General features: G+C 33.1%; 2 protein-coding genes across 2 annotated transcripts; one reads left to right on the top strand and one right to left on the bottom strand.

The window, feature by feature from the left end:
- Window positions 1-785: 785 nt before the first annotated feature.
- Phum_PHUM202910 (myosin IIIB, putative) lies at window positions 786-5,788 on the top strand (the record flags this gene model as incomplete). The annotated part of the gene is made up of 9 exons (XM_002425431.1): window positions 786-890; window positions 970-3,271; window positions 3,350-3,591; window positions 3,674-3,984; window positions 4,064-4,229; window positions 5,000-5,182; window positions 5,405-5,558; window positions 5,632-5,741; window positions 5,780-5,788. 9 exons carry the CDS (start codon window positions 786-788, stop codon window positions 5,786-5,788), a joined length of 3,582 nt encoding a protein of 1,193 aa, XP_002425476.1.
- A 3-nt stretch (window positions 5,789-5,791) lies between these two features.
- Window positions 5,792-10,977, bottom strand: Phum_PHUM202900 (uncharacterized protein; the record flags this gene model as incomplete). The annotated part of the gene is made up of 3 exons (XM_002425430.1): window positions 5,792-6,119; window positions 6,198-10,581; window positions 10,689-10,977. The coding sequence occupies 3 exons, from the start codon at window positions 10,975-10,977 to the stop codon at window positions 5,792-5,794; spliced, it is 5,001 nt and encodes a 1,666-aa protein (XP_002425475.1).

Raw genomic sequence — 10,977 nt, 5'->3', positions numbered from 1 at the left:
AAAAAAAAAAAGCAGAAGAAATTATTTTTTAAATTTAATCAATTAATCGATTGTTATTTTTAAAAACGAAAGGGAAATTTCCTTGTTTCGCCACTGACGAAAAGGTCGTAATTTTTTTTTTTTTTTTTGTAGTCATGATGAAGGATGTAGAGAAATTTACTACAATAATTTCTACGTTATGATCCGATTGTTTTTTTTTTTTTTTAACTTTTCAAAATAATAATTTTTGTTTGTTTGTTTGTTTGTTTGTTTCCGTCCGGTTGTCGTCCGAAATAACAATGTTTATTCATCTCCATTGTTCTTTAATTAAATTAATATTTAAATATTAATAAATTTATTACGAATTTTACTTTTCTTCCATTTTTTTTTTAACTTCATAAACTTCCGTTTTTTTTATTGATAAATTTAAACTCGTTAACGTTTTCGGTTGTTGTTATTATTATTATTATTATCATCATCAATAAAGTCGTTTTATTTTTATTGTCAGTAAAACTTTTAAAAACTTTAGGATTAATTAATTCAAGAAAAAAAATTTAATAAATACATGATTATTTATAACCGTTTCCGGTTTTGAAATTCTATAAAGAAATATGGCGCGAAAATTTTGTTTTTATCATTTTTTTTTATTTTTAAAGAATTTCAGGTTCAATTTTTTTTTTTTTTTTTTAATCAGGTACATTTTGATATTGTAATAAGAACGATTTAAGTTTTGATACTTAAAAAAATATTTTAAAAAAAATTAAATTAACTAAAAACTTTCTTTTTTTTAAAAGAAAAAAAAGAAAATGGCTTATCACGAAGTTAGTAGACACGTGAACTTGGATGCTACTCCTAGTCCAGGTGAAAGGTTTACACTCATTGACCTTATAGGAGAAGGAACTTACGGAGAAGTAAGTTAAATTATTTCTAGAACAATTATTATCTCATACAATTATGATAAATTTAAATTTTTTTGTTTTTGGCGGTCAGGTTTTTAGCGCGAGAGATAATGACGCGAATAGACTTGTTGCTATCAAAATAATGGAAAATTTAAATGAAAATTTAGAAGAGATAGAAGAAGAATATTTGGTGTTTCGAGATTTGAGCCTTCATCCGAACATTCCGGCATTTTATGGAATGTATATAAAAAGAGGACCGTCTCCAGAAGTCGATCAAGTATGGTTTGTTATGGAACTTTGCACGGGAGGCTCCGTAACGGATTTGGTTCAAGGTCTTAAAGAACGAGGACGTCGTTTGACCGAAGATCAATTGGCGTATATTATTCGCGAAACGGTTGAAGCTCTTGTTTATCTTCATGCCAATCATTGCATGCATAGAGACATAAAAGGTCATAATATTTTATTGACGGAAAATGGTTGCGTAAAACTCGTCGATTTCGGCGTCGCATCGCATTTATCAGCCACTTTAGGTAAAAGAAACACGTCCGTTGGTACACCCTATTGGATGGCGCCCGAGGTCATCGCGTGCGAACAACAAATGGAAGCTTGGTACGATGCACGTTGCGATATTTGGTCATTGGGAATCACCGCCATCGAATTGGCAGAAGGTGATCCACCTTTGTGCGAATTACATCCCATGAGAGCACTTTTTCAAATCCCTAGAAATCCACCGCCGACTCTATCCCGACCCGACGAATGGAGTTCGGAATTTAACGACTTCATATCGGAATGTCTCGTGAAAGATTTGGAACAAAGGCCTGTGGCTAAAGAATTATTATCCCATCCTTTTATAAAACGTGGATTTTTAGTCGCGGAAAGAGCTCGATACACGTTTCAAGAGGAAATAAGAAATCAAAGAAACGAAAAGTACAAACCCGGTCATCCGGAAATGACAATGAAGCATGGAAAATTAAGATCCGACAGAAAAACACGTCCGCAAAAAATTTACGTGGATGATTTGGCTTCGCTAGATCAACTTACCGAAGATTTAATTGTTGACCAACTAAAAAGCAGGTACGAAGCAAATCAGATATACACTTACATCGGTGATATACTTATTGCCGTTAATCCTTTCACTTGTCTTAAATTATACACGGAATACGAGCAACTTAAATACAAAGGAGGAGGACGTTCGAATAATTCTCCCCACATTTTTGCCGTCGCGGGTGCGACCTACCAAGCGTTATTTCATCAGAAAACATCACAGGCTATTGTTATAAGCGGGGAATCCGGTGCTGGTAAAACAGAAAGTGCAAATTTACTCCTTAAACAACTTGTTTATTTGGCAAAATCATCGAATAGATCTTTGGAAGAAAGAATTCTTCAAGTAAATCAAATAATGGAAGCGTTCGGTAATGCCCGAACGGGAATCAATGCCAATTCATCGAGATTTGGAAAATTTTTAGATGTGAATCTTACGAAAGGAGGAAAAATAACGGGAGCAAAAGTTTCGTTATATCTTTTGGAACAGTCTAGAGTCGTTCAACAACCGGAAGGAGAAAGAAATTTTCACGTTTTTTACTATCTCTACGACGGTTTGGAACACGAAAAACGTTTACACGAATTTTTTTTAAGTTCGGAATTGAGAAGACGTCACACGTACCTCACGCAAGATTCTGCGGATCCTTATCACAAAAAATCAAACGTTGATAAATTTTTACAATTAAAATCCGCTTTGGCATTGATAGGATTCACAAAAGAAGAAATAAATAACGTGTACAGGATATTAGCCGGGATTTTACATTTGGGTGATGTCGTTTTCGTCGAAGTAGCATCCGACGACAACACGGATAACAAAAGTCGCGTTCTCGACATGCTACCCCTACGGAAAGTATCGAAACTTTTAGGAGTCGATTCGGATGAACTTTTAGAAGCTCTCACATCGAGTTCTGTCGTAACAAAAGGAGAAACCATAACCAGAAACAATTCGATGCTAGAATCCGGTGTGGCGAGGGATGCGACAGCCAAAGGATTGTACGGTAGATTATTCGATTGGTTAGTCAACCAGATAAACTGTTTATTGTGTCCTCAAACGGAAGCCGAACCCTTGTCGATCGGTTTATTAGACATTTTTGGTTTTGAAAACTTTCCAAAAAATTCATTCGAACAACTTTGTATAAACATTGCCAACGAGCAAATACAATTTTATTTTAATCAATATATATTTATGTGGGAGCAACAGGAATACATGGCGGAAGGGATTCCGGTTAATTTGGTTGAATTTAGCAACAATCGACCCGTATTAGACATGCTTTTATCGAGGCCCATGGGTCTCCTTTCTCTACTCGACGAAGAAAGTAGATTTCCCAGATCTAATGATACGTCACTAATCGGTAAGTTTGTCATCGATTGTTTTAATAATGATAATAAAACATGAATAAAAATTATTATTACTTTTTTTTTCTCTTTAGATAAATTTCACGCAAACATTAAAAGTAAATATTACATAAGACCAAAATCAAACGCCCTATGTTTTGCTGTCCAGCATTATGCTGGAAAAGTCGTTTATAAAGCTGATGGATTTTTAGAAAAAAATAGAAATTTTCTACCACCTGGAATAATTCAACTTTTAAGATTATCATCATTGGATACTGTCAGATTTCTTTTTGAATGTCCGATAACAAAAACTGGAAATCTTTATTCGTCGGTACAGGTAAATTATAGCAAATATAGTTTTACGAATTAATAAAATTTTCAACAGGAAATAGTAAGTTTCAAGTTTGTTTGTTTGTTAGGATTCCAGCTTAACTTTAAGTCCCTCAAGTTCTTTAGAAAAATGTGACAGTCAAGGATTGGCATCGCAATCGAGAACGCAACAAACGGTTGCGACATATTTTAGATTTTCATTAAAAGATTTATTACAAAAGGTCATGTCTGGAACTCCACAATTCGTGAGGTGCATAAAACCAAACGACAGCAGAACGTCTCATTGTTTCGACACTCCAAAAGTAATCAAGCAACTCAGATATACTGGAATACTGGAAACAATAAGAATAAGACAAAATGGATTTTCACAAAGGATTCCATTCGCTGATTTTCTTTCCAGGTAATGTTAATAAATATATAATTATTTTAACTTTTATATAAATTTTTATTAAATTTATTTTAAAAAAATTTTTTTTTAGATATTGTTTTCTGGCGTTCGGTTGGGACGAACGTGTCGTTGCTTCAAGAGAAAATTGCCGTCTTCTTCTCGTCAGATTAAAAATGGACGGATGGGCGTTAGGGAAAACAAAAGTTTTTCTTAAATACTATCATACGGAATATTTGACAAAATTACATGATAGCGAGGTAAACAATAATAAATAAAATTATAAGAAATTATACGTAGATATAAGTTTAATATATGTTTGTTATGTCTTTTTAAAATATTTACTTAAAATTTTTATTATCGAAATATTTTCATACAAGTTTAAAGGACGACATGTGTTCGTTCTAGGTTCTTACTGGAACCTTTTTGGCTTCCTCTGGAAAGGATAATCGAATGTTTTTATTCTTTTTTTTAATGAATTTTCTCAAGTAGAATGTTTTGTTGAGATTTAAGGATTTCCTTTTTGGTTTTTTTTCCCCCTGCAAAATGATTTGATTTTGGCGGTTGTGGTATGGATTTCGCTGCTTCCACGATGATCTGCATTAAATCATTATTATTATTTTTATATATTTTCTTTTTATTTTTTATTCATTTTTTTGGCTTTCTCTGGAATTAAATTTGAACTTTTCAGCTTTTGAAATTTTGGTTTTAGCTCCAATTACTAATTTCTTCGAACGATTTCAACGAAGATGATCTCGGGGTCAACTTTTCCTCCTCGGGGGGAGGAGGGGGTTCCTCGAGAACCCATCACTGTTTACATTTTCCTCTTATTTCGTTTCGAATAAAATTTTTTTGTTTTTTTTTAAATTTGAAGTAGAAAACTGAGATTTCCAGGATAAAATCGTATATTCTATTACAGGAACTGCTAATCTGCCATAGCGTTCATTCATTTATTTATTTATTTATTCTGTTTTAATTAATATTATTATTATTATCATTTATTTATAAATAACGTGATCATTTGTTTCAGATACGGAAAATAATTTTGGCTCAAGCCTGCGTAAGAAGATGGTTAGCTAGGATGAAATATCAAAAAATGAGAAAAGATTTGGCTTTAAGTGCAATCACTTTGCAACGATACGTACGAGGATGGCTCACGCGAAGAAGATTCGAAATAAATCGGCAAATAGAAAATCAAAAAAATGCAGAAAAGGTAATAATGAAACAGCAAAAAGTCAAAAAGCAAAAAGAAAAAGAGAAAAAAGAAAAAAGAGAAGAAGAAAAAGATAAAAAGAGAGGATGGTTTAGAGGGAAAATTCTTAAAAAATCATCACAGGTACTTTGGAAAATTAGGCAAATTGCAATACATAACGGGTTAACGGGTTTTTTTCTAACTCTTGTTTTTTTTTTTTTCTGGAAATTTTTTTTAAAACAGGAAGTTAATAATAATAACGTTAAAGAAACATCATCGGAGGCAAAAACAAGTGATAAAGAAAATGAAGAACCGCACGAACACAGAATAAGACAAAATAAAAATTTAAATTTAGGACAATTAAGTCTCGAAGAAGCTGCCGTCGTCATACAAAGTCGTAAGTTTAAAATATAATTTTTAAGATTTTCACCATTTTTTGGGGGGTTTTCACTCACGAATTCGATTTTCAGATTTCAGAGGATATACGGTGAGGCGAAAATACGGAGCAGCATTAGAAAAAAGAATAAAAGAAGTTTTGGTTTTGTGCAAGGATCCAAAAACAGCACAGTGCGCTTTAGAGGTAAGTTATCGAATTAAAATCATTTCGGAATATTCTAGAAATTTTAAAATTCACGCTCCTAATAACTTTTTGACCAGGTAATTCGGTGTCGCGTAAATCATTATTAGAAAGAACAAAATTATCAAAGCGATGATGATACCGATGATAAAAGTTTTAAGTAATTCTTTGGTTATGATAAATTTAAATGTTTTGAAAGGATTAAGCATTGCGTTAAAAGAAGTCGATGGCCTCGATGGTTCCGGTAATCCATTTGGATCCTCTCTACCTTTTCCAGCAGGATTTAACATGGCTTCTTTTCCCGTTAGTACTTCTAATTCTAAATCAATTTTACCCGTCAATTCGAATTCGTTTCCTATTTTAGGTGTTTCCTTTAGTTTCCTAAACCCCAAAACAAAACAAACATTTTTATTATCGGTTTCAAATTTCATATTTGAAAAAAAAAAAAAAATGTCGTACCTGAACGGCCACCATCCTCTCGTTTTTCCTATTTTAAATAAATTTATGTTATTCGTGTTGGATGCGAGCATTTTTAACGTGCATCGATTTGATAATTTTGCACCCCTCGGCATGGCCGTCAATTCTAAAATTAAATTTCCCAAAAAATCATCACCGAATACGTCGTTGTCCCAAATTTGCATTTCCAATTTGCAACGATGTTTGACTTCTTCGGGAAATTTATCGAAAGGTCCAAAAGGTTTCTTAACGACGATAACTTCTTCCGTCGGTACGTAATCAAAATGAAAAATAAATCTCCAATTAAAATTACCCTCTCCGTTCAGTGAACGATAATGGACGTCAGTTTTTTGTAATTCTTCTTCCAATGATAAAATCAATCCCTTAACGTAAATATCGGACATTTTATCGTTTAGTATAAGAGATTTGTCGTTGAGTACGACATTGTCTACGTTCCAAACAATCGCTCTTAATTCCATCGAAACTGGAGTTTTGGGTTTTATATCTATTTTCGGCGGCATGATTTGAGATATATCTGGAAAAATATCGACCCACATTTCTAATTTTCCCTGTTCGATACCCGGTAAAGAAGGATGATATAACGATCTCGTTTCCACGTGTTCCGGGACCAAATGAAAACCGACAGGAGATATTTCGTTCCATCTATGCAAAACCGAAAGTGCTTGTTGTTCGTCTTTGAAATCGGAATCGGATGAGATTTTCGTGAGAAAAGCATAATTTCCAATGATCACCTGATTTTGTTTGTAGACGGGAGAAGGTAGAGATGATTCTTTACAAAGTTTATTTAATATGTACGATGGGGGGTACGCGTCTCTCCAAGCGTTGTTTCCGTGTTTGTCGAAATGTAGCGACAAACCGCACGCGGCACGATGTTTGCTGTAGTAACGATTTTCCAAATCAATAATCGTTTCTCCTATCAAATCGTCTTTGGACGATTTGTCGTAATCGAATACTTTAACGTGTAAAAGATGTTCGTGCGGAAACGTACCTTTGAGTTCGAAACATTTACCGAACGTAGGATTTAATTGTTTCGGAATGAAATTTTTCCTGTCGCTTATTTTGTGCTTGCCCAAAGTAACGTGTAAATAAGGATCGGATTTGCTATACATATCTCTAGGAGTTAAATTTTTACCTAAAACGATGTAAACTCTAACGATGTATTTAAAATTTTCATTCGTCATGAATTTTGGTAATACGCCATTTTGAAACGTGTCATCATCTTTTGGAGTTTTGTATATTTTTACGGCGGCTTTTACTTTTGCCAGAGAAACTTTTTTCTTTTTCATAAAAGGACTGATCGACATGTCGAATATTTGTAAAAAATCTGTAAAACCATTGAATTCTTTTTGTTCTTCGAGTTCTTCGCGATAAATTTTCAATGGCGTGACGCCATTATTGTAATAAGAACTGTTTACGGAAGTGTAATATCTCGCCCACCAATCTAATTTTTTTTTGTCTTCTTCCACCCCTTCCGGCCCTTTATTCATTTTTTGATACTTGGGAAAATTTCTACGCATCGGTTTGACGTCACGACCATCACGTAAAATAGAAATTTTTTTTTTTAAATAATCAATAAATTGTAGGAATATTTCGAGTAGATTTTGTTCAAAAAAAATTATTATAAATTTTTCAATTTTTTTTTTTACGTTTATTTCCGGCATTTCGATCGTTTCGTTTGAGATTAGATCGTTTTGTTTAAATTTATCGTTTGGTTTATAATCTATTATTTCCTTTCGATCATTATTATTATTATTTAATTTATCTTTGGGAAAATAAAAAAAACGCGTAACGCTCGGTACCACGCACGCGGCAACGCATTGTTTTTTTCTTGTGAATGAACTTTTGTGAAAGAGTTTTACCATTAGTGAAGGAGCGTATTCGGGATTTTCCGGTAGTTCAATGTCGGAAAATTCAACGGAATATGGGAAATTCAATCTGTGTCTCGCATTTTTTAAACTTTTCGATTTGATGGACGTTTCTCCGATTTCCATAACGGAAAACATTTTATTTTTCATGTAACTTTTTCTTTTCAATTCTCTCACGCCCCAAAATAAAACTTCCATTCTGTATTTTTCCTGTATGGGTATTATATCCGATATTTTAGGTTGGTAATCCTCTTTTGCATCCGATTTTACATCTTTTGTGATTTCGACGAGATCTATGGCTATTAAAATTTCACCCGTAGGATTATAATCCTTACGTATTTTCTCCCATTTTAATTTTTCCACATTTTCCTTTGATTTTTTATTCTTTTCCCCTTTTATTTCTTTCAATTTAGGCTTTATAAAACTTCGACCGATGAAATCTGCTTTTTTCGACGTGTCCTTATCTAAAACATCGACAACGAACGTTACCGAATCTTTTTTTAAATAATCCGAAGGACCGTATAATATCAATTGTGGGAAAACAATTGTTTCGTTCCATATCGGATTAAGCGTATTTTTTCTAACTTTGCTCGTTATAGTTTCTCCGAACGCGATAACTCTTATAAATGGATCCGCGAGACCGGTTTTATCAAAACCGTTAAAAATTTTAGCTTGAAAAACGTGAACGTGACACTCATACGTGTGGCTTTCTTTATAAATTAATGTGCTCGGAATTCTCGAATCCCAACTCGATGGACAATAATTAAATTGCGATCCGGATGGTAACATGTTTAAACACTCTATGAAATTTTCAGCTAAACCGAACCATAGGAAAACATCTAATTTTCCTTTTATCTTTTGTTTTTTACCCCGAACAATGAGCGTTTGAATTTTACCACAGAAAATTCCACGTTCGTGAACGTTCGAAGAATACGTTATGTCTTCAGTTTTTATTCTCAATTGAGATTTTTTTATTCCGTTTCTATAAATCCATATTTCCGTATCCGGATACGAATTTTCCGGATCTTGCGAATATTTTGTCAATACGTCGACGTGAGTTTCCATTTCCGACAGTTTATTTTTTCCGACGAGAAAATTTTTTTCTTTTTCCGATTTTATGTCGCTTATTATATCCAACAAACGTTCGTGACAAACTCTTCGTTTTTCCCTACAGAGATTCGTGTCTTGTTGTGATAAAACGTTCGTGGATAATAAAATAAGTTGACAACTCTCGGAAAAATTATCCAATATTCTTTTAGCTTTTTTCGATAATTCGTGACGTTTTTCCGTTTCGTATTCCAATTCGTGTTTGGCTTCGTTAACTTCTTCCCTATATTTTTCTATACCTTTTTTTATAACGTTCGTCCTGTAAATTTTTCTTAATAAATCCGGCCATTCGCCGTAAACGTGAACGCATGGAAAATACCCGGAAAATTTAACGTAACAATAATCCCCTTTAAATTTTAAATTTTTTTTATCCGTCGTGTTACAATTTTTTGAAACATTTATGACTTTTAACGTATCCGTTGGCGCGTCTTTCTCATCGTTCGTTTCCGGTAGTGGTTTTGTTGCTTTCGAACGTTTCGACAAAAATTTCGATTCTTTTTTCGGCCCAAATGTTAATTTTATCGTTAAACTATTTTCCGATATACTCCTGTCGAAAAATAAAACGTCTAAAACGGCACCGAACAAAATAAATTTCTTGTAGGAAAAATATAAATTTTCATTTAATGGCGGTATGGGTTTAGCTAAAAGTTTTTTTTTATTACTTCGCTTGTTTTTTTTATTTTTCGGAAAAAACATTTCGTCGAACGTTATGACTTCCGTTCTCATTGCCATTAGCAATCGACAACAATACGTGTGAGTATTTTCCATTATTGATCCTTCGATCAAACGCTGTCGGGATTTAATTGGACTGTAAAGATATAAAAAACAAGGGCCCAAAGTCGGTAGAAAACCATCGACGCCATCTTCGTAAATGTTATGTAAATTAACGTAGACGTTACCCAGAAAAGAATTTTTTGTATTTCTTTGACAAACTTCAACCAATATGTTTTGACAAAGTGGAGGATTCACATCGAGCATTGTTAATTCTTGGTTCCACGTCGGATTTTCTAAATTATGTGCCAAACGAGTTTTAACACTTTTACCACCGTAGGTTATTCTAATAAAATATTTTTTTTTTATTTTCAATAGAAAATCCGATGAAAAACTATCGGCGCGAAATATTGAAAATACGTAACGAACTCTAAATCTATCGGAAATTCCTCCTGTCGGTACCAATAAATTATTTTCAACGGTTTCGTCATCATCTCCTACGTCATCATTTTTTATATCCAATAATTTGGATGGGAAATTTTTCGATATTATCGATATGTCGCATTTTAAAAATCCTCTCACTCCGGAGTTAATATTTTTCAAATCGAATAAAACCGCCCATTTTTTATAAAATCTGTGATTGGGTTGTGTCCAAACCGCCGATAATTCGACTTTAAATCCGCCTAAAACAAAAAAACGTGACGGTTTATTTTTTCCTGTCGGTATCTGTCGTTTAAAAAAATTTCATTTTCGTTTGTGCGTGTGTTTAAATTTACTCACCTGTACTCACCTATCAATTTTTTAGGTTTTATTTTACGTATTTGAAAAACTTTTATCACTAATATTTCTTGCAAGAGTAAATTTAACGGTTTAAAAAATGGAAAAGTGCAAAAATTATTATAAAAAGGTGAATCTGTCTTATACTTTTTCGAATGTATCGTTTTTTTTTTTTTACCTATCCTTACGGTTATTTTTGTATTTGATTTTGTTATAGCCAAATGTCTACCCTCTAATATGAAAACGTTAACTTGATAACGTTGAGGTAGAAAAGTTTCCGATAAATCTTCGTAATTTTCCAT

This window comes from Pediculus humanus, genomic scaffold (assembly GCF_000006295.1).
Source record: "Pediculus humanus corporis 1103172107551 genomic scaffold, whole genome shotgun sequence".
In the NCBI taxonomy this organism is placed as follows: Eukaryota; Metazoa; Arthropoda; class Insecta; order Psocodea; family Pediculidae; genus Pediculus; species Pediculus humanus.
Note: the sequence above shows the minus strand (reverse complement) of the source record. Positions and strands in the feature narration are given on the sequence as shown.